This window comes from Phoca vitulina, unplaced genomic scaffold (assembly GCF_004348235.1).
Source record: "Phoca vitulina isolate PV1807 unplaced genomic scaffold, GSC_HSeal_1.0 scaffold22, whole genome shotgun sequence".
NCBI lineage: Eukaryota > Metazoa > Chordata > Mammalia > Carnivora > Phocidae > Phoca > Phoca vitulina.
Genome location: NW_022589725.1, coordinates 10,479,788 through 10,507,544, shown reverse-complemented (window position 1 = coordinate 10,507,544; position 27,757 = coordinate 10,479,788). Strand labels below are relative to the sequence as shown.

The following is a 27,757-nucleotide window of genomic DNA, read 5'->3' as shown; positions in this document are numbered from 1 at the left end:
GGGGGGGGGGGGGAGGCTTGGATGGATACATGCATAATACCTGCATGGATACATGCATAATAATAACAATAATGCCAACTAGCATTTACTGAGCACTCACTACAAGCCAGGCCTGGTGCCATGATTTATATTAATAATCTCATTTCATCCTCATGACTACTCTGAGATAGTTGTCATTATTATCCCCCTTTACAGATGAGGATACAAACTCAAGAGAGCTTCAGTAACTTGCCCAAGGTCACACAGCTATGGAGTGATGGGGTTGGAATTCTAGCCAAGGCAGGCTGACTCTGGTCACCATGTATTTATTTAACCATGACACTATTCTATATCACAGAGGAGGGGTTGTGGGGGGCAGTTGGACTAGATAATTTTTCTGGTCTCTTCCAACCTGGAGGTCTGCAATTCTAGTATGTGATAAGTAATAAGTTAGGACAGTAGTTCTTTGCAGAGGAAAATTAGAGTGATTGCCTCAGTTATCCTGTGAGATTGAGTGCATTTGTTGAAGCAGGCAGTCTGTTCAGAAGAATGTGCCGGAACAGGGATTCTTAATTGGGCATGGGACTCAGTGGGCCTGAAATTTTGTGCAAGATTGTGTTTGTGCATGCAAATGTATTTTTCTAGGAGAGAATCCCTAGATTTCTTCAGACTGTCAAAGGGGTACACGATCCCAAAAAATTAGGGTGTGTAAAAAGTCTCTTTTGCCCCAGTTGGTAGTTGTCTTTCAAAGATCTTATCATTGCTGGTTGACTTGTAGTCGAAACTCTCCCTCGCCTGTTTGTGTTTTCAGCTTTATTACATCTCAAAGTAATGCGTTTCATAAGTTTATATCCTATAAAAAGTTGGATTCCCTTAGTCTTCCTGAGTGCAAAGGGTGAGGTAGGAAGACCCTGGTGTGGGATTCAGGCAGCCTGGGCTCTAATCTGACCTTGGCCCCTGGTGGCTTCTTGACCTTGGACCATTTCCTTGCACTCTCTAAGCTTAAATTCTACCATCTCTAATATAAAGGGATAGGCTAGATGATCTCAACTCTGAAATCCTTTTATTCCTGTGATATTTCAAGCATTAAGAGGAGGCTATTTGCTTAAATATGTCAGGATATAGAGGAAAGGTTACGCGTACCCACACCTTACCCTCACCAGCTTTATAGGCTTTGATTATTCCATCTCTCTTAGCCTTTGTCTTTTCATGCTTGAGCTTCCCCCTTATGACCAGCCACCCATAGAACAGCCACATTCATCCTCTGGGTCATTGTAGTTGCCTTTTTTTAGATATCCTTGGGCCCTAGTTTTCAATAGATGTAAACCTGACCACTGTCCCAGATGTGGGACTCTGTAGTCTGGCACAAAGGAAGGATGATTCCTTCTTTGGTTTTCAGCTCCATTCCCGCTCCTGCCTATCCCTTTGTCAGCCTTCCTGACCCACACATTAGGACACTGCCTTTAGGAAACAATCTGCAGTAGTTCTCCGATCCCTTTCCTGTGTCAAAACTGATAGCCTGGAACCCAACACCCTGTACGTGGATTATTTTTATCAGAGTGCATTACCTTACGTTTCCTCACATTGACGTTTATCTGCCATTTTACATCCCACTCAGTACCTTCCTTCAGCTCTGTCTCCTTTGGCAGAGCATTTCCCTACCCAAAAAGGTTTAAGATGATCTGCAGTTCTTGAAATTTTCACTTTGCTCTACTTCTGGATCACTTATAAAAAATTTAAATCAGACAAGTCCCAGCATGGTCTCCTGGGGCCCCCTGAACTCTTAATTTCCTTTCATTCCGAGAAGTGACCCTTTATTTCTATTGTTTCCTATCTCCAAGTGACCTGATAAAAAACACCACCCTTAATTCCATGATGACTCCATTTTTATATTGTCCAAAAGTTTCTTAAAGATAGCAGAATTATATCCACTGCTTCTCTCAACAATTTGCACCTAATTATCCCTTCATTGAACACTAACAGCTCACATGACGGAAACCTTACAGAAATATGGTTGCTTTTCAGCCAGCAGATAATGACTTACTCCTCTTTCTGTTTTTAAAGTCCTCTGGAGTTTGAACCCACACTACCTCCGCTCTAGAAGGCTGACTTTCCCACTGCTCATCAGTACACACTCTTACTCCAGACAAGCTTGTCTCTCCTTTATCCTAAGACAAACTACCCGCGTTTCTCTGCACATCACATGCCGTTTTTTGTCTCTACCTCCACTCATCCATCTGTGACCTTTCCTTAGTTTCAGCCCAAGCCTCACTTCTTCAGGAAACTCCTTGACTTCTCTAGTTATTTATTCCTCTCTTTTCAGGGCAACACTTTGAAGCAGCCCCAGCCCATTTGCCTTTTTTTTTTTTTTTTTTAATATGTAAACATCATTTGGGCCTTAAGCAGGGCCTAAAAATTTCTTCTGTTTTTAGATCTAACACAATCCCCAATGCTCATTGTTAATTACTCAGTAAGCATTCAGTGATTCTTCTCTTTGTCCCTTGTGCCAAAAAGTTACCTGGATCTGAAATAGATGCTTATGGACAGGTGGGTCTTAAGGTCCCTTCTAAAATGCTTCTTAGGGATGGAACTCATTGCCCACCTGTCCTTCCTTCATTGGAAATAGAGGTTATTCTTTTTGGCAGTGGTCCCACAATCTCACCCTTAAAAACCTGCTCAGTAGGTTGTCATCTGGTGGTAGTGACATACAACACAGAGGCACTGAGAGGTGGCTGTGATCTTAGAGATCACCAAATAAGCACATAGTAGTACTTAATAGACACTTCTTCAGTTGCAGTGAGTTGCCCAAGGACTCTAAATCTGATAGTAGGTGATTCAGAACTCGAAACTTTTCCCTAGTCTCCTAACTTCTTAGTTGAAAGCATTTTCACTATCTTTGGCTTTTGATTTTATATCTCTGATTTATCATTACCAAAAGACAAAATGAAAAAACAAAACAAAACAAAAACCCCACAACCCACCTCATTCAGTCTGTTTTCTCCTTTGCATTCTTGAGTCTTTCTTTCGTATTTTGCACATCAGGGGGTCCCACCAATTCCCTAATTGGCTTCCTGTGTTTGGTTTATTTAAAGCATCCCTTTCTCTTATGATTAGCTGAGTAGAATGTCCCACAAATAGTGTTTTGGCCCTGCTGCTTTCCAGTTTGATTCTGAGGAAGGTCAGTCCAGACAGAAAGAGACAAGCTGATCAGCATGGGTCACACAAGTAAGGGAGTGTGACACCCGGACAGAAGGCATAATGAACTCCTGCCCTCTAGACCAGTTTTGAGGGATCTGCTCTGGGTGGATAGAGAGCATTCTTTGGTTTGCACCTATAGTTAAGAAAAGTTAGAGCCCTGATGAGTCTAGCAGTGGGTCGCCTATTAAGAAGCACAAACAGATTCCCAAACCAAAAATTTCTTTCAATATGATCATGGCCTCCCAGTATAGCTTCATTCTTGTCTGGGGAAAAAAAAAAGTTCTTACTGTTAGGAAGTTCTCCCTTTTACCTAATCTGAATCTAGTCTGCTGCATTTTAATTCATTTCTCTTATTTTTTTAAAAGATTTTATTTATTTATTTGAGAGAGAGAGAGTGAGAGGGAGAAGCAGACTCCCCGCTGAGCAGAGAGCCCAATGCGGGACTTGATCCCAGGACTCCGGGATCACAACCCGAGCTGAAGGCAGACGCCCAACCGACTGAGCCGCCCAGGCGCCCCATCTCTCTTATTATTACTGTGTTTTTTCCTATGATTTTAACAGCCTCATATCTGAAAGGTGTTTTTGCACTTTCCAGATGCTGTCATGTGTGTGGCCCCACTTGATCCTGGCAACAACAACAGCATGAGTGAGATAGGGAAAATATTGTCCCCATTTTATAGTTGAGCAAACAGAGACTCCGAGAAAGGATGTGACCTGTCTACATCTTGTCCAGAGACCCACATGTAGCTAATAAACAGTAAGGCTAGGACTAGAAGCTGGATTTTCTGTCCTTGGTCTGCGTGCTTGTTCTAGATTACTGCAATAGCCTTTTAGCCAATCTTTTCCACCTTCAGAGTTGTCCCACTCCAGTCTTTGAAAGAGGTAGTTTCAGAGCAAGGAAAAGTAAATTATAATTGTACTAAAGAGACTGATCTTGGGACATGCCTAGCCTTATCATATGGTATAGTTTGAACTCAAAATGAGAGGAACCCATTCTTAATAGACGGCAGCCAATGTCTCCTCAGTATCTAGAACAGTGCTTGGCACATTCTAAATATTTTTTAATTGATTTTATTGTCTTTATTGTCCCCGCCAGCTTCCCTCAATCACGCTTTGTATACAAAAGTCAGTCGTTTTTTTTGAAGAACAGATGAATGCATGCTAGAGGTATAAATGAGGGCTGGAGAACACAGCATGGGGGGGAGATGAGACTCTCAGGGAATGTTTCAGGGAGAAGGTTGGTATTAAAGATGAACCACTGAGGGAAGAGAAGGACAGACAACAGTGAGGGGACAGTCCAGACAGAAGGAAAGCCAGGAACCAGGGCTCCACAAAAGTGCATGGCGTGTTTAGGAAACAGCAGATAACTTGGTGTGCCTGAGGCTATTTCCAGTAAGAGTGTATGAGAAGAGGCTGGACAGGGAGGCTGAGAGCAGATTGTGAAACTGGCTCTTGTCCAAAGGCTGAGGGAAGTCATTAAAGGTTTCTGAGCAGAGAAGTGACCTGCTCGGAGCCAGGTTGAGAGGTGGAGGGACTGGGACCTGTTCCTGAGCCAGCTGGGTGCTGGGTCCTGCCCAGATGCCTTGAGCTTTATCCTAGCATAACTTAGATCTGGGTACCTGTTTTAGGGAATAGTGTGTGGATAGAAGTTGCGAATCCCAGCTCCAGCCCTCCCCAGCTGAGAGATTTTGGAACAAAGCTTTTGGTTTCTCTGGACCTCACGATTGATTCCATTCACGTCCTTCACTAGTTTCCCTTCGTCATTATTCCATGCATTCGTTTTAAAAGGCAACTTTGAACTAGGCTTTAATGACATATAGGAGAACGGCAAAGCCATATATATAAAAGGCAACATTTTCTCAAAGATCATACGGGCTGTTATTACAAAGTAGGTAGAGAAAAACGGGCATTGTTATTAACAACTTTTGTCGGCCATAATAATTTTAAAACTCAATTCTATACCACACATACACTCATGGACACACTTTTCTCTGTGCCCCAAAAGCTCTGGGCCACAGAGACGGGGGTCGTCCACCACCTCTTCCTCACCTCAACTGCAATCAATGATCAAGCCCCAGCAATTCTTCCTCCTGACTAGATCTTCCGTGTATCTACTTCTCTCCATCTCCACTGCCTCCTTCGTAGTCTGAACTTCTATTCTATCTCATCTGGACTTCAGAAATTTCCCACCTGCTCAGCCTCTCTTGCCTGCTTCTAATCCTTCCTCAAATGGCAGCCAGAGTGACCTTTTAAAAAATAAATCCACACAGGGGTCAGTTAGAGCTGAAGCAAATATGGCCAAAGCTAAGATTTAACAAAGCTGGTCGGCGCTTATCCAAGGTTTGTTTTATTATTTTTATGCCTCTCTGAGTGCTGGAAATATTTAATAATAAAAAAAAATTTTTTTAAATCTGATCATGCTACTCCCACACTTACCTTGCTTAAAGTGGCTTTGAGGATGAAGACTAACTACTATTACTACTCTACTACCACTTCTTCCTTTTGATTCTTACTATGGAAAATCTCAAACACACATGAAAGTTCACAGTATTACGAACCCCCTTATATCCGGCACCCACCAGGCTGCCCCATAAGGCCTCCGAGGGTGTGCGTGACCCAGCCCTTCCCAGCTTCTGTCTACATAAACCACCTTCTTACTCAGGTCTGGCCACCCTGGCCTTCTTTCTCTTTTTCTAATGTGCAGGCTCCTTCCCATCTCAGGAATTCAGTAAGATATGCTTTCTCCTGGGCTGCTCATTCTTCCACCTTCAGCTGGTCCTCGTCTGCTCAAACACACATCTCCACTAGGGTGCCGCATCCTCAGGGAGGCCATCTGACATCACAGCCTGGATCTCCCGTCAAACACATTCACATCGCCTTTTCCTTCTCCTTCATCCCACTCAATGAAACATTGAGTCTGTGTCTGTCCCCCTCACCAGGCTGTAAGCTGCAGCATTCAGTGGGGTCACAAGCATGTGAAACACTATGTATAATGTAATGTGAAAGGCGCTGTGAGTAAGGGGGGGCGTAGAATGCCGTTGGGAGCCCAGAGGAAGTCCACTCACCCCTGGATAGCCCTCCCAGATGAAGTGGCATTCAGGTTGCATTTGGAAGGATATTTAATAGTTCATCTTGGAGAGGCCATGTGGGAAAGGCATTCTACGGAGAGGGAACGAAAGAGGCACAGAGGAAGGAAACTGTGGGGTGTGTGCAGTCGACACAAGGAGGTCGTCAGTAGCTCCAGGAGGAGTCCTGGGGGTGGGCAGTAAAAGGGTAGGGCGTGTATGACAGAAAATAAGGCTAGAAAGGTGCGTTGGGTCAGACTCTGAAGCTTGTTGAGTGCCAGGCTAAGGAGCCTGGATTTAAAACTGGCAGTGAGGAACCAGAAGACGGGCTCCACACTCAACCCAATCAAGCTACAATTATTATATATTTTATACTTTCTATGATTACTTAGGGGTTAACAGCCATCTGCCTGTTACAGTTGAAAAACAGGCCTGACCATGGTCTTGTCTTCCTTCTTCCCTTTTCTTAACTCATCAGTACGTCAAACCCCAGGGTACAGAAAACTGTGGCAGATTGGCAGGAAGGTCCTGGAAAGGGTGAGGAAGATGAAGCCTCCTCCCTCATCAGATAGTGAATAAGAGCATGGCCCCTCTCCTGGCCTTGGGAGGAAGACTCCCCGGAATTGGAAAACTTGGACATTCCAGTGCTGACCGAAAACCCCAAATGTGTCATCTCCTCGGGGACAGTGATTGTCTGGCTTGTGGTGGCCTCCTGGGAATGGGCCAAGGACATGGAGCAGAGCGCCAGGGAGTTCCCGCTAGTGCACTTACCACCCACTCAAGAGCTGGTGGCAGCCAAGAGGCAACGCTGCACCATTAAGGTGTTTGTCAAGAAGCTAAGCTGGGCATTGTGGGCGATCCTGAGGGCCCTTTTTAGACTGGCAGTAAATGAAAAAAAAAAAAAAAAAAAAAAAACAGACAGCGCTTGGAGGCAAACTAGAGCCAGCGTGGAGGGTGTAGCCTGACAGAGAGAACCCTCCCCAGGAGGCAGGGATGCTAGCTCCATTTCCTCTCTCAACTTGCTCCTGTGATTTTGGGTAAGTCATTTCTCCCTTCATGTTTTATCTGGCTCTTCTGCAAGACAAGTGTATTAAATCAGATGGTTTCAAGGTATGTTGACCAGTGCATTTTCTAGATACCTCAACGGTTAAGCCTTCAAGTGTGAAATTTTTTAAAAAAATCAGTTATAATGGAAGTGGGCTCAGGGGCAAGGCTGGGACCTCAGTGACGTGGGTGGAGAAGGCGGCAGGGCTCTGGTGAGACAGGAGCTGGGGGACTGACACGATGGTAGGGCTGATCTCTGAGGCATCACCACACCATGATTTGGGCCACCAAAGATGGTGGTCCCTCTCTTGCCAGAGAGCGTGGGAACAAGAACACAGACAACAACACTGTGAGGACGCTTACTTTCTGTCAGAATCTGCTAACTGCTCGCATGCATGTGTTAGTTTCCTATTGCAGCTGAAACAGATGACCACAAACTTAGTGCCTTCTAACACAGATTTCTCATCTTCTGGAGGTCAGAAGTCTGAAACAGGACTTACCAGGACTAAAAGCAAGGTCTCTGTAGGGCTGGCTTCCTTCTGGAGGCTTGTACCTGGCCTTTTCCAGCTTCTAGAGGCCGCCCACGTTCCTTGGCGTGTGGCCCCTTCCAGCATGGCGCCACTCTGACACTTGCTTCTGTCGTCACCTTTCTCTGACCCCGACCCTCTTGCCTCCCTCTCACGAGGAACCTGTGATTACATTGAGCCCACTTGGATGATCTAGGATAATCTCCCCACCTGAAGATCCTTACCTTCATCACCTCTATAAAGGCTCCTTTGCCACGTGAGTTCACATAGTCATGGGGTCCAGGGATTAGGATGTGGTCATCTTTGGAGGGCCATTATTTCACCTACCACATTGCGTCATCTCACTGGACCCTCCTCACAAGCCTTCTTTTATCATCCTCTATTTAACAAATGAAGAAAATGAACCTTAAAGAAGTGAGGTCATTTGCCCAAGGACACTCAGCTGGAAAGAGCAAAGTTAGGTAATATTTGGCATGTAGTGATATCTTGGTCCCAAGTGACCTGTCTTTTCAGATAGGACCCTACCCAGCTCCCAGGTGTATAGGGACTAGGGTCTCACTCTCTGGAGAAGACCGGGAACCAGGCAGGGAATCTGAGACCTTGAGAAACAGATTAGGGTCATAGCAATCTCAGTTTGGGACCTAAGTGCCAGACAGGGAAACCAAGGCAAAAACCCAGAGGTGAGGACTGAGCTAACATAGCAATGGATGGGGAAGGGTGATGTTAGATCACTCTTGATGCCAATATACAATAACACAATAGAATCTCGATGTTGGGGTGCTGCTGAACCCTGAAGTTAGGATTAGCCCAGGAGATGGGCAGGTGAAAGACCCAGAGATGAAGGCAGAGCCGAGGCACAGAGAGCAGGGCTAGCTATTGAGCTGATTTTAATAGAAGGCTTTTCTAAGTGGGTGACATACTTCCCGCCTTAGTACATTAGAGGTGAGAGTGCACACAGCATGCCCATTCCTTCGTGGCACGAGGTCATCGCTCCCAACAGTCATGGGTCCTTACTGCAGTGGTTCTACGCTTTAGCAGGCAACTGAATCCCCTGAGGTGCTCATGGTTTAAAATGCAGATTCCCAGTTTCCAGCCTCACAGAGTCCGGCTGAGTGGGGTCTAGGTTCAGAGTTGGGAATATGCACTTTTAACATGCTCCCTGAACCCTGCGATGCTGACAGCCCAGGACACACGAGGACTGAGGACGGTACACTGAGGGACATAGCCTTGGTGATGGGGCTGCCGTACAGCGAGGAGTTTAGAGTTTGCCTGTCACCTCTCAGGAAAAGAATAGTAATTATTATTGCTGTCTTTCACTGAGGACTTAATACCACATGTTATGTTATTTCATCCTCACAACCACTCCATGAGGCACACTGCTAATGACGCGATGCAGATGGAGGAAGTGAGCATAAGGGAAGTTGAATAACGTGCCTAAGGTCGTGGTAACAAGTAAATGGAAGAATTAGGATTTGAAGCGAGCCCGGTTTGTCTCCAGAGCGTACATTCTTAACCATGACCCTATAGTTGCCTTACTCTTCACTACTCAGGAGACCCCACATCAAGGCCACTCCTGCCCACCCACCCAGATGAGGAAACCAGTTCTCACACTGAGCCTTGACCAGGAGGCTACTGACTGATGCCTCGTGCTTTCCCCAAAGCAAAGTACAGGGTTGAACGGACCCTTGAAGGGTGATAAAGGCAGCTGTATGTGGGAATCCTCTTATAGCAGTGGTTCTCGATCCAGGGCAAATTTGCCCACCCTCAGGGAGACTTTCAGCAATGTCTAGAGACATTTTTTTGCTTGTCACAGCCGAGGGGGTGGTACTACTGGTATTCTAGTTGAAGAAACCAGGGATTCTGCTGAACGTCCTACAGAGCACAGGACGGCCCCCCTACAACGAAGAATGATCTGGCCCAGACTATTGGTAGTGCTGAGTTTGAGAGGGTCTGTTCTACAGCAAGTTCTGACCAGATGACTCTCCCTCTCCCCGCACACTTCCACTCATTTTCATTCAATAAATAAGTATCCAAGCCAGGCCTTGTGCTAGGTGTCGGGGTACTGCTGTGGAGAAGACAGACTACAGCCCCTGCCCTCGGACACTGCGCAGTCAAGAAGAGGGGACCAGTTAACAGCATGTGATGACAACACTGTGTGATAAGAATTGTGATAAGGGGTCAAGGAAGGCCTCCCCAGAGAGAGGAGCGTGATCTAGATAGAAGGAACAATGTGTGGAAGGGTCTGGAAGACTTGGAACACACCGGAACACAGAGTGCTAGGTGGGGAATGGTAGAAAAGGCTGCAGAGGTAGTCAGGGGTCAAGTCACGAAGGCTCTTTGTTTTTTAAAATGACCTTACTGAGGTATAATTGACATCCAAAATGCTTTACATATTTAATGTAGGCAGCTTAATGAGTTTGGAGATGAGCACCTGTGAAACCATCACCATAGTCTATGCCATGAACAAATCCATCCCCTCCAGAGGTTTCCTCTTGCCCTCATTATTTATCATTATGATTTTGTGCTAAGAACACTTAAGATCAGTCCTCTTAGCAAATTTTTTAAGCATATAGCACAGTATTGTTAACTCTAGGCACTATGCTGTAGAGTAGATCTCTAGAACTTACTAATCTTGTGAAACATTGTACCCTTTGACTAATACCTTTGGTTCCCTCTCCCTGGAAAGCTCCTGATGGACAGCCCTTGAAGCCTCGGGGGTAATGGCACTTTCTATTCCCTCTTCAGGTCTCTCGCTCAGATGTCATTTCCACAGGGCCACCTTCCCTGACCATCCTTTATAAAATGGTGGTCCCATCTCTCTTAGCTCCTCAACCTGCTTTATTTTTCATAGCACCTATTGCCCCATGGTTCTTCCACTAGCCTGTAACTGGAAATTAACAAGAATGTTTCTGTTTGCTGTTCTATCCCAGAACCTAGCACACAGTGCCTGGTACATAGTAGTAGGTCCTTGAATACTGAATGAATGAATGAATGAATGAGTGAATGAATGAATGGACAGAAGCACATCTGATGTTTAGGAAGTAGAACCAATAGTTCTTTGGTAAAAATGGATGTGGGCTGTGAAGGAGAGCTTAGACTCATGGGTCATATGAGGCTTCTGGTTGGATAACTGGGTACATGGTGGTGCCCGGCACCAGGGTCACAGCAGAAGGGTATGGAGCTCACTATGATGTGAGATAAAGACATTGCTCTTTAGGAGTGTGAGGTGTAAGATGTCCTGGGAGGGGAAAGAGATGCCTGTCCAAGTCGTCTGACAATATGGAATGCCTGGTTTCAAACATATCTGGGTTTGAATCCTGCCGCTTATTAGCTTTGTGACTCTGGATGCTTACTTCTCTGAACCTGTTTCCTCATCTGCAAATCAGAGGGGATTCCTACCTCGTGGGGTCATTGCATTCTAGAGTGCCTGGCGCAATGCCAGGTATATAGCTGGCATTCTAATACAGTAGCTATTATTGCTGCTATAATTAGAACACCTCTGTTTCAAAGTTGTTTCCTATTATGAGTCAAGATCTATGTCCTATAATCTGTGCTGGTCTTAGGTTTGCCCTCTGGGTCAACCAGAATAAATCGCCTTCACCCATATTCAGTTGGCTCTATGAAGACTGGCATGTCCCCTGCAGCTCCCCCTTCTCCAGCCTACACATCCCTCATTCTTCCCTCCTAGGACGTGGTTCATATGAGTGGTTCCTTCATTCTCCCAGCCACTCTCCCTTAGTCACATTCCTGTTTGTCACTGTTCTTCAGCACCTACAACCTCCAGGATGGGACTTGGACCTCCTATGAGTGTTGAGGTCATGTCTTGTTCCTGTTACTCACATCATCATCCTAGATTATGACCTCAGCTACCCAAACTCTTTGATCGGGGTCTTTCACTCTTTCTTCCTCATTCTAGCTTATGCTTCCAAATTTGACACCTCTTGCCTCATCCTTCTTTGTGGGCTTCCCCTCTGACCTTTCTGATAATACCTTCCAGCCCACTGCGATCCTGATCAAACATCTGATCCTAATCATTCTCCCACTCCTTCTCCAGACCTGTGCAGTCGGGGTTGGCCACACACCCAAACAGGTGCGATGCTCCAGGATACCCGCAGGAGGCCATGCTGGTTTAGCGGATCCATCTTTCTCTCCTCCTCCACTGCTTTCTGTGTTTTCCAAGAGCGAACAGCAGCACCACCAGCTGATCTGCTTCTTGCTGTCCCCAATGCCACTTCTAATGTCACCACCGCCTCTGCTGTCTGCCGATCTCTTCCCTCTCCGGGCCACGTTTTTTCTCCTTGTTATTTTCCACTCTCTCCTTTGCCTGCCACTACTGAATATCTCAGCTTTGGCTTCTCAGGAACAGAAATCCCACCTTCTGGCCAGCAAACCAATCACATTTCTGTCTGCCATCTCTACATCTTTGGTTCAGCCCAGCTATTTTGGTCCCTGCTCGCTGCACTCTGAGATTTTTCTCACTTTTTTCTGGGTTTACACCTCTTTCAGCACTTAAAGGGTGACAGATATCTTAGAGTTGGTTAACTGAGCTATAAAGGTCAGACTTATGACATGGCTGGTGATTGGTTAATGGGTCCAGGTGTAAAAAGATGGAAGGTAGGTCATTGTGTTTAAAACTGAATGGGGCTTTTTTTTTCCTTTCGTGGATTTTATCTTTTTTTCAGACAGGCCAATGGAGCCTATTGCCTCATCAAGTGAGGAAGTCAAACCACAATAGACTGAATTTCAGCAAATGTTTTTCTCAGCCTCTAACAGATACCAAGAATTTGGTATCTTGATGTTTTTGTGTGTATTACTCAGGAAGCCTTCCCAAGATGAAATCCCTTCCTTGGTACCCGGGCAATGCCTCCTGGACCAACTGTCTGTTTGTTGGTTCGTTCATTCATCCAGTGATGATTTGTTGTGCCAGGCACTGTTCTAAGTGCTACAGCAGATACAAAAATAAACACGAGAGTCTCTGCTCCTCAGGAACTCAATCTAGTGGGAAACACATATCAACCGACAGGGAGGATGCACTGTGGTAATTGGTCTAGAGTGGCAGAGAAGCAAAGCCCTGCAGGAGTAAGGAGGGGGCCCACTAGTTCTGCAGGCAGAGTTAAGGAAGATTTACCAAAGGAGGTAACATTTCAGCTAGACCTTAAGGATGAGTTTGCTAACACGCATAAAGAGAATGGACTTTGTAGGCAGCAGGAACAGCCTGCGAGTATGTGCGGGCAGGGGATGTTTTGGAATTGGTATGGCTGGAGTATAGAAGACTTGCACCAACACCAGGGGCTTCTGTCCAGAGAAGTCAAGAGGGACTGCCTGGGTCACACAGTGGCAGAGACTGGGTTAGGCAGCAGAAGTTGGAACTGTCTGGTGCCTAGCCTCTTAGTCTTGCACACACGCACACACACGCAGGTCTAATCTCAATGCCCTGTTCCCTGGTTTGGAGCTGTCCTTTGACCAGCTCCTCTCCCTCCCATTTCCCTTCTTAGGGGTCTGCCCCTGAGCTCTGAGGATTGATTCCAATGAACCTGGGAGGGAAGCAGAAGCAGAGCTTGGAGAAGGCTGATCCATTCTAGTGTTTGGTCCTGACCCAGACATTTGCCTAGGACCTGAATCCTTAGATCCTAGCTCCTCATGCTGCTGAGCTACACTCTGTGACCTTCACAGCACATCCTGTTCGGCCCTGCATGGCTCCTTGCTTGTGTATCCCAGAAAAGAAGCTGGGTAAACCAGGTTACCCTTTACCAAGGAGGAGCTACTTTCAATTCCTCCCAGTGTTCAAAGGCTGGAGTAGGTTTATGCCCAGAGTTCCCTGTTCTTTATCTCTTACCATAAACAGTAATGAGGGCGGGAGGGGAGAAGGTTCTTAATTCCTGTGCTAGGTCAGAGGAACTCCTCAGTTGGCTCAAAAAACTCCTCAGCTGGCTGCCTGGTTTGTCAGTGGTATCTGTCCAAAGATCCTCAGACATTTCCCAAATGGCATAATTCATCTTAGTTGGGTTTCTAGAGAGTAGACTCCACAGATAAGGAGGAATTCGATTTATTTTAGATTTGTACCACACCTCTTTCTGGGAGGGTTTGAGACAGCTTACAGGTTGAAACAAGGTTTGTAAGTAAGACTTTTAAGGATGAAACAAAGCTTGGTGGTGGGAAAGATGAAAAAAGTAAGTTACTTTCAAGTCTCACTGTGCTCCATATTTAAGCCATACATTTGGCTGACAGATTCTTGGGGAAAAGGCCAAGAGGGAAAACCCCTGGGCCACCCTGTGCCCACTTTCTGAATCCAGAAAGCATACAGAATCTCCTGCAGGGAAAACATTTTCCTCAAGCTAAAGCTTGACAGAAAGAGATTGTGTTTGGGCCTAAGAAAGTTGAGTGAGGGTGAAGAATACACAATTCAAGCCAGCTGTCAGTTCTCCGCTGGGCGGTGCTCTGGGTGCTGTGGGAGAGACGGTCATGGCCACCGGCCACCTAGCGGCAAGCATCCATACTGCCCTCCACAGGACCCATCAGGACTGGCTCTTGGTCCAGGGAGAATGTGGGAGGGTGGGATGACTAGATCTCAGAAGGCAAAGGAGTCAGAGACCAAGTTTTCCACCTTGAGTTTGCAAAAGATAACGGAGACACCACCCCAAGCAATAGCAAACAGCTTTGAGGGATGATGTGTCGAGTGCATTTGTCCATTTTATCTCAACAGTAATCCTGCGGAGGAGGAATTATGGTTTACATTTTACGAACAAGGAAACTGAAGTACTGTTTGCCTGGCGTCACACGGCCAGTGAGCAGTGAAGTCAGGATTCGATCTCAGAACTGGGTGCCTCTTCCCCACTATATGCCCTGTTTATTCAACCCAATAATTCTTCATTGAAGTTTCCACTAAAAAAGGGAACCTAACGTGCCGTTCTGGCTGAGAGGATGCGGTGCAGGGTGTAATGTTTTGGTGGCATGATTTAACCCATGAGGAGCACCTGGAGCACCAGGATGAACAGTGGGTGACTTAGCTGCCCTGTCGTGTCCATTTCTAGATGATTTGCTTGAGCTTTTTGGCTGATCCTGGGCCACAGTCAAGTCACAAGTGATTCTCTGTAATTTGCCCACTTTGTGAACAGATAATGACATGTCATCTCCCTCCACGTCCCCACTTTCCAGCCCTCTCATCACCACACTCCCTGCCCCCACTTCTTGTCATTTGAAATCCTTCTCAGAATGCACTGTGCTCTCCTCCCACGATTGCACATGCTGTATCCCTCGACACTGCTCTGACCCCTCCCCGCCTGGGAGCCTCCCCTTTGTTCCCCGAGTTCCCCGTCCCCACCCCCATGCAGAAAAGACACCTCTCTTTTGTTCTCCCATAGAACTCTGCACACGCCTGACTTTGAGGGCTATATTCATGGTGGATTTACTTGTTGGGCTGTGAGCTCCTTATGCATCTCTGTATCCCCAGAGCCTTGCACAGTGCCTGGCATGTAGTGAGGGCCCAGTTATGTTTGTTGAGCAGACATGATGAGCAGCGCTGTGTGTCAGGCACTTCTGGGCACTGGATATAGAGAGATGAGTAGAACACAGAACCTTCCCTTGAGGCACTTAGAGTCTGATATGTCAAGTAATGATTAGAATGAATCCAATATTATAAGATCTACACTATCTATAACAGGGGCTTGGGGGAGCACAAGAGAGGAAAAAAATGACTTAGTTTGGGGAGTGAGGGAAGTCTTCCAGAGGTGGTATTTTATGAGCAGAACCTTAAAATAATGAAAGATTTTCGCCTAACTAAGGAGTATGTCAGGGCCAGGGGAAAACGTACAAAAACATGAAAGAGATTCAGTGTTTGGAAAACTGCAAGAAGTCTTGATATCCTGTGCCATAATCTGGAGTGAAAAACACATTCTAGGTATCAATATGAAAGAGGTAAGGTTGTCGTGCTGCCGGAGATTTTGTTAAGACTTTCTTGTTCTGTTTTGTTTTTAATCAGTCAGATGCATTTTATCACGAGGCAGTAAAGATGTTATAGTCACCTTAGATGAAATAAATAATAACTTATTTATAGTTCCTGATTGCTTCCTTCCCAAAACGGTTTGCTCTCACTTGTAACAACAGACACATCCACAATAAGACTGTTCATATAGAAACAAGAAGCAAAAATCACAACGAGAATAACATTGTTTCCTAAGTTCTTTCTCCTTCCTTAAATCACTTGGTGCTCAGGATAATTCTCTGAGGATGGGCCGCAGCTTCCGTCTGGCTCAGAGACCAGCATGTAGGGGTGCTCTTGTAAATGCCAGTGGGTTCAGGAGATCCATGGGTGTTTTCCTCATTTTCCAACTGATGCCACAGATATTTCCCGGTGCTCTGGTTTCTTCAGGCATCCATCCCCTCACAACGGTCAGTGGGTATAAACATCTCTACTTTGCTGTCCTTCAGAATCATTGTGTCTGTTTGAGCTTCTTCATCCAAGTTACTTTCAGATGCTCTTGCTCTTTTAAAGTGTTCCTCCCCTTTTTAAATTACTCCATGCATAAAACTTAGAAAACAGAAATTCTCCCCCATGATCCTATAACAAAGAATGTCCGTGGCTAGTTCTTTTTTTATTTAAAAAAAATTTCAGATTTTCAGAAAAGTTTTCCAGAATAGGACAAAGAATTCCTGAATACCCGTCACCCGGATTCCCCAATTCTTAACATTTTACTACATTTGTTTCCTCTCTCTCTCACTCCCCCCACCCTTTTCTGAAGCTGTTTAAGAAAAAGTTGCAAACATCATGCACCATTATATAAGCCAAAATACTTCAGTGGATATTTTCTAAAAACAAGAAATTCTCTTACATAACCATGCTGTTATTTTTTATTTTTTATGTGTGCCCTTCTATGCTTTTTTCTATGCACACATTTATGTATTTAAATTAAATAATGCATTGTTTTGCTTATATGTACTTATGGTGCCTTGCTCTCTTGGAGGGGTTAGCAATAAAGCCTGTGTATAATCTCACGTCGATAAATATTCTACAACACGATTCTTCAGCAGACTCTGACGTTCAACACAACGGTTTCCGGAGGGCACATTTTCACAGGCCACTCCACTTCGGAGAAGGAAGCATTCTTGCGCTCTTGCATGTCTAGTCACATATCAGTGGAAACCACTGCATAAAGGAGTAAAGAGGCCAGGGTACCGGACAGCCTTGGATGCAAAGTTAATCTTTATTCCGCAGCCAGTAGAGAGCCCATGAATGCTTCATAGCGAGGGAGAAAGCCAACGAGAGCTGGGTTTTCTGGAGATTGGTTTACCAGCATGTGCAGGAGGGAATGGACGAGGAAGCAATCAGAGCACCAGTCCATAGGTCCCTTCGGTAAAACGATCCCGGGCTCAAGGGCGAATCTCTGCCCAGGTAGATCAGAGCCTTCTGCAGTCTAATGCGCCCTCCTCTTTCCCTGTCTTTCAGAACTGGCTAAAGTGCTATGGCTATCTGCTTCCCTCTGGCTCTCGGGCGCCCGAGCTACACTCAGGGAAGGCCTTACAGTCAGCAGTCTCCACTATGCAGCAGTTTTACGGAATCCCCGTCACCGGTGTGTTGGATCAGACAACAATCGAGTAAGATCTGCGTAGGGCATCGTGCCTTGGAACCTTCCAGACTTACATTTGTGTTCATATTTGTCACGGGCCCCGTGTATATACCATGCCCATCCTACCTTCCTGTCTTTCACTCCTGCAGTATCATCCTGGGAGGGAATACCCCAAGGTGCCCTTTCCTAGGTGAGCTGGGGAGGTGCTCTGCCCTAAATTTGCGGTATGACCTTGAACCCTTCCGGACCTCAGTTTCCTTATCAGCACAATGAGGGGTTTGGTGAGAGAGGGTCTTAAATCTCCTCTGACTCTAATAGCTTTTGGCTCTCGGAATCACCCCTCTGGCTTTCCCTGAGATGTACACATCTCGCTTGATACAAACAACTCCTGAAGGATAATGAGTTGGCAACTTGTTCCACTTTTTCCGTTTATCAAATATTGCTAAATGCCTACGTGTACCAGGCACTGGACTTGACCCTATGATTCCTGCCCTCCAGAGGCTCACCACGACGTGAAAAGTACAATCATCTGGCTGCAACAGTCTAGAACTCAGAAGGAAATGCTAATTTTCAGGGAGGTACTAAGGCGGTGATAACAAAGAAGCCAGACCATGAGGATGGTCGCGTTTCCTAGGGGAGAGTACAAAAAGGAGGAAGAGACGAGTGATAGGAATGGAACCCAGGATCCAGGCTGAAAAGGAGCAGCCAGAGCAGGGCGGAAGCTAGGGGTTCTGTGTCCTGGTGCAGAAGGGGAGGATGGTCAGTGGGTCATCTGCTGCAGAGTTATCAGTTAGGAGACCGAAGAGCATGGGCCGAGTTTAGTAGCCAGGAGGCCAGTGCAGGTCTGTGGACCGGTGGAGACAAGTTTAGACCGCGGTGGGGAGGAGGGGAGATGAGGAGTAGAGGTGTCAAGTGGAGGCAAAACTTTCTGGAAGCCTAACAGTGAGGGAGGAATAGAGGGTGGCTAGAGGTGGATGTTTGTTTGTTTGTTTGAAGAGGGGAGAGAATTAAGCATCCTTACATTTGTTTGAGAAGTAGCCATAAAAGTCATTAAAGCTGCCGCCACGAAGGCCTGGCAGTGAGCTAGGGGAGGGTCCCAGGGAGGCGGTGAGGGCTGGGGGTTCCAAGCCCAGGTGGAAGCAGGGAGCAGGGCCCCAAGGCAGGGTGCAGGGAGGTGGTGGGTGGTTGTGGATCCAGGGCGTGAGTCACCCCCTGAGAGAATCATCTCTCTGGGCCTCAGCTAGTTCATTTACAAAGGGGAGTGCTGGATTATGGCTCTCCAATTCTAGATCCCATTATTCTAAGCTGTTAAAATTGGGTTGAGTCTGAGGTTTTATGATCCTCTAATTCTGTACGAACATTTTCTATTCCTCGGGTTCTCTGATTGCAAGATTGGGAACTTCTGAGACAATATGTTTGACTGTTGCTATGATGGCAGGACCGTGGATGCCGTGGCCCTGTGGCCTCCAGAGTGAGCTGGTTACAGAGAGCCCGGCGGAATTCAAAGCAGAGGTTATTTTGAGGGCTTTGTGTAGGCCTCGTGGCAGTGCATCCTGGGGCAGGAGCGCTGGTGTCTCTGCTGAGGCACCACCTGGCCTTGGGTTTTACTCTGTTCCAGAAAGCCCCAGGCCTGTTGGACATGGTTCAGAGAGTGGCAGGTGGACGGAGAGAGGAGGAGGTGGAGGGAACGAGCTGAGGGAGGAGGATGGCATTTCCCACTTGCAGTTCTGCCCCTTCTTTATAGGAAGGCAGGGAACGCGGTCTTGGAGGCACGACAAGGGGGAAGGCGCTCACACTTATCCCCAGACCTGAGTGCGGTAGCCTGTTTGGGGGGGTAGAATTTAGAGACCTTAGTTTCTGTTCCAGCTCTGTGACCTTGGGCAGTCACTGCCTTTCTCCGGGCCTGTTTCCTCCCCAGGGGCCCCTCCAGGCCTAGCTCAGCCTTGCTGTTGCAGAGGCGGCTCCTGGTTCTTCCCAAGGATGCCAAGCAATGGAAGCCAGAGCAGCCTTTAAAAGTACTACTTTTGGAGTGCCTACCTCGGGTGGCACACATTCCTTCATTCAGCATATCCTTGAGCCCAGACTTGTGCTAAGCCTGAGGAAAGAAAAGCCCCAGCTTCTGTTTGCTTGTTTTGTTTGTTAAGTTGCATTAATTACTAGTTCATTTATTCATTCAACTAAGTCCCCGTCCTGCCTCAACTGCTGTCTTCTGCAAGTTACTTGATTTATCCGTGTATCTTTTCCCTCCTCTGCAAAAATGAGGATAAATCATTTCTCACAGAGAAATGTTTTGATCCCTCACAGAGTTGTTTTGAAGAATCAAAAAAAATGCCTTTAAAAGAACCCCAAACACTGTAAAAATTAGAAACTTTTATACCAATACATGATATTGTTATTATTAAGTTTTTTAGTACTGATTTCTGAGTAGAGACACTTGAGGCAATAGGAAGGCTGCAAAGATGAGTAAGACCTGATTGAGTCCCTCGAGGGGCTTTTAACATTTGGTTGAAATAGTCTCTGTCTCCTCTTCTCTATATGGCCAACAGCAACTGCTCTCAACAGCTGCACAAGAGGTGGACTGTGGCCCCTTCCAGCAAACTCAAGCTGTGGTTTAGTGAGTTGGTCATTAGGCCAGCATGAGGACATAAAATGCGAGGATGGCCTGGGCCCCAATCAACATGATCTTTTAAAATCTCCTACCCTGCTCCTTTTTTTATATCCCCAACGATGTCCCAGGCTTACGGTTCCCTAATGTCACTTAACCTGACAACAAACAGTTATCAGGATTCACTTAGTTCCAGGCACTGGGCTAGCTTCGGGGGACACGCTGATGAATACAATGCCATTCCAGTCCTCAAAGAAGTCACCATTTGTTAGAGGCGATAGACTAATAGATTTAAAATCACAACACAGCGTACTAAGAGCTGCAGAGAATTCTGTTCCAAGTCCCACAGTTGTTTAGCCACTTTCTGAACACCTCCAGTGAAAGGGAATTTGCTGTCTTATGAACTCTGCCATCCTACTGCTTGGCAGTTCTGGTTCACCCACTCATTCATGCAGCAAATCATTAGCAAACATCGTCTGTGTTAGGCCGTGCCCAGGCAAGGCTCCTACGTTCATGGAACTTAGACTCCGCTAAGAGAGACAAAGAATAAACAAAAAAGCTAATATATGATATAATTTCAGGCAACGATCAATGCTATGAAGAAAAATTAAGCAGGATAAACAGATAGCCATAGGATGGGAGGGGGGAGCTATTTCAGAGAGGGTGGGCAGGGAAGTCCTCTCTGAAGGGGTAACATTTGAGCAGAGACCTTAAAGAAGGGAACAGACCATGTGAAGAAGAAGAGCGTTGCAAGCAGAGGGAACAAAGACCCTGACATGGAAATCATCTTAGCATGTGCAAGGCCAGCAAGAGGGCCCCTGTGGCTGGGGGCCGAGTGTATGGGGGGGGCAGGGGGGGGGGGGATGAGGATGTCGTCCCACATGGGAGACAGGGGCTAGATCATGGGAATCTCTGTGGGGCAACATGAGGAATTTGCATTTTATTCTAGGTGTTTGGGGAAATCATTGGAGTGTTTTAAAGCAGGGAGTGAGGTGACCTAATCCCATTGACAGGGTATTTCCACATATACTCCCTCCCTTAAGGCTTACCACAACCTAAGAACAGTGAGAACTAGAATTCTCGTGTTGCAGAAGGGGAAACTGAGGTTCACAATGATTCGCTTGCCTGGACTCCCACGATGTGGTGGAGCTGGAACCAGGCCTCTGACCCCCCAGGCTCGAATGCAGCCCTGTGTCTTCGTAACAGTTGTGAGTGAATGAATCAAGTAACCGGTAGATCGTGTTCCCGAGGGGGAACCCATCAGAGCCAGGACCCCCGAATCCAGGGTGCGGAGGCACACTGCCATTTAGACCAAGACTGGGAACCCTGCAGTGTCTTCCTAGAGTGTTCAGTGACCACAGTATGTGTGTGTGTGTGTGTGTGTGTGTATGCTCTCTCTGCCCAGGTGGATGAAGAAGCCCCGCTGCGGGGTCCCCGATCACCCCCACTTAAGCCGCAGGCGGAGGAACAAGCGCTATGCCCTGACTGGCCAGAAGTGGAGGCAAAAACACATCACCTACAGGTGCTTAGACCCCCCCCCCCCCACCCTTCCCTGGCTTCAGCTCCATCCGCGCTCAGGGTTGTTGCCGCCGCCTGAGTTTCAGAGGCCCCTGCTGTAGGTGGTGGGTCTGTGATGGGGGTGAGAGCCAGGCATGGGGGCATCAGGACCAGGTGCTGAGAGCCTATGACTTCGTCCCTCTTGTGGCTTCCAGAGGATGCTGTGTCTCCAACTTCAGGTGTGTTTGGTCCTTTGGGGACTCATTAGTTGTGTCCTGTTTAGATTCCTACAGTTTTTAGAAAGTGGGGTATGGATTGTTTGGCAACTTTCCGCTGTGATAAAAAAAAAAAAAAATGGGGCTGAACGTACTCTCCCTGTCCTTGCTTGCCAAACCCCACTCCCTTTGATCTGGATCTCTTCACCACTGAGCCCAATAGACTTCACCTGAACTTCCCAGCACAGTTCCAGTTGTCTCCTAAGGGAACTGAATCACAACAGTGTCGCTCCTGAACTAGCTGGGGAAACCAAGGGCAGAGGAGGACCAGTCTCCAAGTCAGACCAGTGACCAAGGACAGGGATGATGGGGCCCAGCACAGCAGACTCAGACAGCACGATTCAGAGTGGGGCTGAGGCAAAGGCCAGGCATAGAGTAGGCTCAGATGGGCTCCAGTTGGCACCTCTCAAGGCTCTGAACCCAGGGAGATTCCCTGGATTCAGGGGTAGATCTAAGATAGAGATCCTTTTTTTTTAAGATTTTATTTATTTATTTGAGAGAGAAAGAGCATGAGTGGGGGTGGAAGCTCAGAGGGCAAAGCAGGCTCCCCGCCAAGCAGGGAGCCCAACAAGGGGCTCGATCCCAGGACCCTGGGATCATGACCTGAGCCCAAAGCAGACCCTTAACCTACTGAGCCACCCAGGCACCCCTAAGACAGGGATTCTTAAAGCTGAAGAACGAAGGGCTCTTCTGCTGATGAGCTATAGAGACCAGAACTTGATTTTTTCCAGAAATCTGACAAGAGAAGGAAACATAAGAAGAATCTGGGTTAGAAACTGGATAGACTCTTAAGGTCTCCTGAAGAAGTAGAATGAATCAAGAGAAAGAAGAACTGGCTTCTAACCTTAACTTCTATCACTCAACCTCTCTGGGCCTCAGTTTCCTTACCTATAGAATGGGTGAATAATCCTTAACCAGGTGTTCATGGGGCAGAGCACCCAGTAGTGATGCTCTGTTATGGAGAACCATTCAATATGGTTATTGTAATCTTAAATCGCTAAGTCTATAACTGACTACATCGGATACCACCCTATACCAACTTCCCAGGTAGACAAGCAGTAGATGGGTAGTTGGTACCAAATATTTGTAAAAGGGATGTTTCACTTAAACTCTCCACTGTTTAAATATTTCTATAACTTTTATAAATGTTTTATAAACACATTTTATGTATTGGGAGAAAAACTTAAAATTTAGAAAATGCTATCCCCCCACTTAATTTTTTTCTGCACATTGGAATGGAATTCTGTATTCAACACAACTTTGTGAGAGATCAAATATAAAACCTCGATTGAAGCAAAGCTCCTGGGACTGAGGCAGGAGTGGGGACCCAGAGCCTTGCCCACCTGGCCTCTTCTTCAACCCCAGGGGTACCTCAGCAGAATCCTAGGGTTCAAAATTCAAAGACGACTGGTCTGTATGGTCTCTGGTGTCCCTTTTAGCTCTGCAAGCCTCTGACTCTGATCGTTCCTCCCTAATGACTCTCCCCTCTCTCACCAGCATTCACAACTACACCCCGAAGGTGGGTGAGCTAGACACACGGAAAGCAATTCGCCAGGCTTTTGACGTCTGGCAGAAGGTGACCCCGCTGACCTTTGAAGAGGTGCCATACCATGAGATCAAAAGTGACCGGAAGGAGGCAGACATCATGATCTTCTTTGCTTCTGGTTTCCATGGCGACAGCTCCCCATTTGATGGAGAAGGAGGATTCCTGGCCCATGCCTACTTTCCTGGCCCAGGGATTGGAGGAGACACTCACTTCGACTCAGATGAGCCGTGGACACTAGGAAACGCCAACCATGATGGTAAGGCCATGAGGGGAACAGGGGGTCAGTCCTGGATTGCTCAGTTGTAAGGGAAAGAAGCCCTGAGGAAGAGCTTGGGATGCCATAGATGAGTTTCCTGCTCTGGAGCTTCAGGTCCAAGAGCTAAGAACCCAAGAGGGTGGAAACTGAGGTCTCTGATAATGCTCCACACTGATCCATCCATGGAGTAGGGTCAGATCACTTAGTAAATGGTCTAAGGGGGGTGAGTCCAGAGGGAAGGGTTAGGCCGTGAATAAGAATATGAAGTAATGGATCAGAGGCTGGAGAAAAAGGTAAAAAAGTCATTCAAGCGGAATGTGGGGTCTGAAGGTGGTAGGCTCTGGCCTGACTGGTAAGGGCTTCAAAGGCCATCGTACAAGACAACATGACTCTCTCTCCTTTATGTCAACTTCACGGGCAGATAACGGGCCCCATAATCACTCTAGTATCCGTGGATAACTTGCTCTTCAGCACTGTAGCTCAGTGAATGTTTTATGGAACCAGAGTCATATTGTACAGTACTAGTAACAATACCCCTCAGCTTGCAAAAGCGTTCCGCATCAGTATTTACTCCCGAGGCACTTGCTTAGTAAGTAGGCAAGTGTACATCATTATGCCCATTTTTAAGATAAAGAGCTTGCGGCTCAAATGGCATAGCTGGTAGCTGGGAGCACCAGGGCTCGAACCACAGCCCAACCACCTGGTTGTGCGACTAGGGGCAAATGATCCACTCTCAGTCTCCTTGTATATAAAAGGAGGGACTGGACTGGGTGATCTCTAAGACCCCTTCCAACACCAGTGTCACATGATACACAGCCCAGGGTGGGGGGTATCCAAACATTTAAACAAAAAAGACATGGTCTCTGCCCTCTGATAACCCCAGTTGAGTGGGGGAGACAATGTGTGCATAAGTAACTCTGTCACAAAGCAGGCTACTGAAGGATGTAGCAGAAATATCAAGAAAATAAGAAAATGCAGAGGGAGCCTGGAGGAGAAAGGGATAGAGGATTCTGGCTTTTAGATGAGAACAGGTAACAATTAGCGTGTTGATATTCTAAGGCCTGTGTCAAGTGCTTTCCACATGTAGTTTGTATATATTATTATTATCATCTCCATTTTACAGATAGGTAAACCAAGGTATGTAGAAACATTAAGTAGTCTTCCTATAGTCTCATAGTCGGTGAATGGTGAAATAAGGCTTTGAACCTGGGCATTATGAGTCTGGAGCACATACTCTTTTTTTTTTTTTTTTTTTTAGTAACCTCTACACCCAACATGGGCCTCAAACTCAGGATCCTGAGATCAAGAGTTGCATGCTCTACTGACTGAGCCAGCCAGGTGCGCCCCTGGAGCACATACTCTTAGCTACCAAGCTAAGCTTCCATGGTTCTCAAACTGCAGGGCACACCAGAATCACCCAGAAACCTTTCTAAAGAACGCACATTCCAGGTTCCAGGCCCCTAACCTCTTGCTACTCTGATTCTCTGATTCTGGGGTCAGGCCTGGGAATCCACACTTGGTGTAATAAATGCTCCAGGCACCTCTGATGTAGGCGTTCCATCACCTTGAGAAACACTGTCTTGATCCCCAGAGTTTCCCTCACTTGCCTGGTCATAAGAATCCCCTGGGGTTCTTGTTATAAACAGATTCCTAGGCCCGTCCCCTGGGCATTCTGATTCTTGAACTTAGGCATGTCTGGGGAACACAGGGCATTCTTTTTCCTCGGCTATGCTTCAGGCTGAGAGCAGACTCCTACAGGCCCAGTTCCTCAGAGGCTGGGTCTGGTGTCTGGGCATGGGGCAGCCTCCTTGAGAACATTTCAGATCATTGCATGGACCAGGGATTGGCAACTCTTGGCTTATCTGTCAAAGGGTGGTTTGGCCAAGGCTCAGCCTCGGCAAAGATAGGGAACTGTTAAATTTCTCTTTGTCCTTTGCCCTCTTCAAATGTTGGTCCTCTTTCCTATCCAGCGCCATTTCCTCTGTCCTGGTATCCCCTTCCTTCTGTCCTGGGTGTGCTTCCTGGCTTTCTGAACAGCTATTCTTTCTCCCCTTCTTCTTGAATCAGTGTCAAGGAAGGGCTGTCTGTGCTAACTGATAAAGTGTGAGGAGAGGCTAACATTTTTGAGCCCTGTTACGTGCCAGGCACAGTTAGCTGGCAAGATTTTAGTTATGGCCCTGATGGAGACAGATGAATTCTTAAAGGGATGTGGCTAGCAGAGGCACCGGGAAGACCCTCCTACTAACTCTGCCCTCCCCTTCCCAGCTCTGGGGTTTCTGCTGCCTGCAAGCCCTCCTTGCTGTTGCAGACCTGGGGCCCCATCTCAAAATCCCAAGAGCTTCCGGTGGTGTATGTGGGAAGGAGCTGGGACCTGTGGATGGGCACAATCCCAGCGTCCTCACGCCTGTCCCACCCCATCCTGATGAACAATCGCCAACTCTGATAGATCGTCCAAGATGGCCGATGTCTTCTTTGGACAAGAGTCAGGAATTTTCTGTGCTCTGGAAAGCCAAGCATGAACTGTTCAGAAGCAGCCCCTGACCTTAGCAACAGGCCCCTGACAGGTGAACTGGAATGCAGCAGGTTGCCCTAGGACAGTTTCTGGAAGGAGATGAGAGGAACCAAGATTTATGGATCACCTGTATATTATCTCGTTTAATTTCCACATAAATTCAGCGAGGGAGTACGTGGAGCCTTCCTGGGAACTATGTGTTTATTGGCTTTCTTCTCTCTTCTAAATTTCCATTATGGAAACCTTCAAACTCACAAAAGAAGGGAGAATGATAACATGAACCCCAGGCGCCCACCGCCCTGCTTCGGCCATTCCCCACATGATGTCACCGCCTTCATCTCACCTTCTCTCCCCCTGCCACTTTTATTTTCTGGCCGATGTATTTTAAAGAAAATCCTTGGCACAATATCATTTCACTTGTAAATACTTCAGGACATACCTCTAACGGATTATTTTTAACACAACCACAAAACCATGATCAAACCCAAAAAACTTTCGATAATTTCTTAAAATCCAATTCCCAGTTTGGGTCCATTTTCCCAGAATTACCTCAGAAACGTCCTTTACAGCTGTTTGCTTGCATCGGGATCCAGACAACATCCACATAGCATACATGGTTGACGTCTCTTAAGCTGTTTTCATTTACAGCGGTCAGCTCGCTTCCCCACCCCCAACCCTGATGAAGAAACCCGGTCACTTGTCCCAAGTATAGGCATTTGGTTTGATGAGATTCAGATCCACTTTTAACACACCTCCCTTCCTCCTATATCCTGAATATTGGTCAGCAGACCTACAGGCCTGACTAGACTCACTTTTGGGCAAGAGCTTCCTAAGTGGCGGGGGTCAACCCTCCTGCGCCGCACCGGGACGCTCGGCCGTCCCACTGTTAGTGGTGCCGAGGGGGAGCGGCTGCCTCAGGTGTGTCAGCCTGACCCAATCACTATAAAATTCTTAAAAAAAAAAAAAAGTTACTCAAGTCCTAACCCCAAAGTCCTGACTCAGAAGCTCCCCCATCTGTGTGTTTAAAAAGCTCTCCTAGAGAACCACTGGATGGAAGGGTGGAAGGGTGATTCTGATTCTCCACGTCATTGGAGTCTGTGTGAAGGGCAATGTGGCCCACCGTGCCTTCCAGCTGCTTTCGGGGGCTGCTTCCAGGCACCTGCTGTCCTCATCTCTTTCCAGTGGGTCAAGCACTGACGTCTAAGTTCACTAAGCTCTAGTGAGAAGGGAACCCAGCCCTGCGGGGAAGGTGACAAGACAGGCAGAGTCACTGAGACCAGCCTTCACAGAGGAGAGCCCTTCCGCGATGGCTTCTGTGACTCTCCCTGCCACCCTGGGAGTCAGACCAGGCAGGGATCCTAGTCTCCCTTTAACAGATGAGCAAAGTAAAGTTTCAGATGGTTATAAAAACGCACACCGTAAGTGGCTGAGCCAGGTGGGAACCCAGGACTCTGAATTTTTAATAATCGCCCTGGGTTGGTTCTGCCGCAGGTGGTCCACGGACCACCCCTGGAAAATCACTGAACGTTTGGCACTGCTCCCTACTGGCTGCTATCACCCAGCCCTGTCCAGCACAAAGCCTGCCCACGAGGAGCTCACAGTCCTGGGGCACAAGAGAGCGTGTGCTAGTGGCTGTAACAGGCGGCGGTGGGGGGGGGGGGGCGGTGCCATAAAGATGATTCAGATAAAC

At 47.0% G+C, this 27,757-nt stretch overlaps 2 protein-coding genes across 2 annotated transcripts in view; one reads left to right on the top strand and one right to left on the bottom strand.

The window, feature by feature from the left end:
- The window catches only part of MMP24OS (MMP24 opposite strand), an 85,509-nt gene that overhangs the window by 42,690 nt on the left and 15,062 nt on the right, over positions 1–27,757 (bottom strand). The gene's annotated exons all lie outside the window — the stretch shown is intronic.
- The window catches only part of MMP24 (matrix metallopeptidase 24), a 34,794-nt gene continuing 14,010 nt past the window's right edge, over positions 6,974–27,757 (top strand). Inside the window, exons 1-4 of the mRNA XM_032419935.1 lie at positions 6,974–7,126; positions 17,154–17,404; positions 21,387–21,503; positions 23,251–23,555. Of these exons, the coding sequence (XP_032275826.1) occupies positions 6,974–7,126; positions 17,154–17,404; positions 21,387–21,503; positions 23,251–23,555 (826 nt within the window). The remainder of the gene's footprint in view (positions 7,127–17,153; positions 17,405–21,386; positions 21,504–23,250; positions 23,556–27,757) is intronic.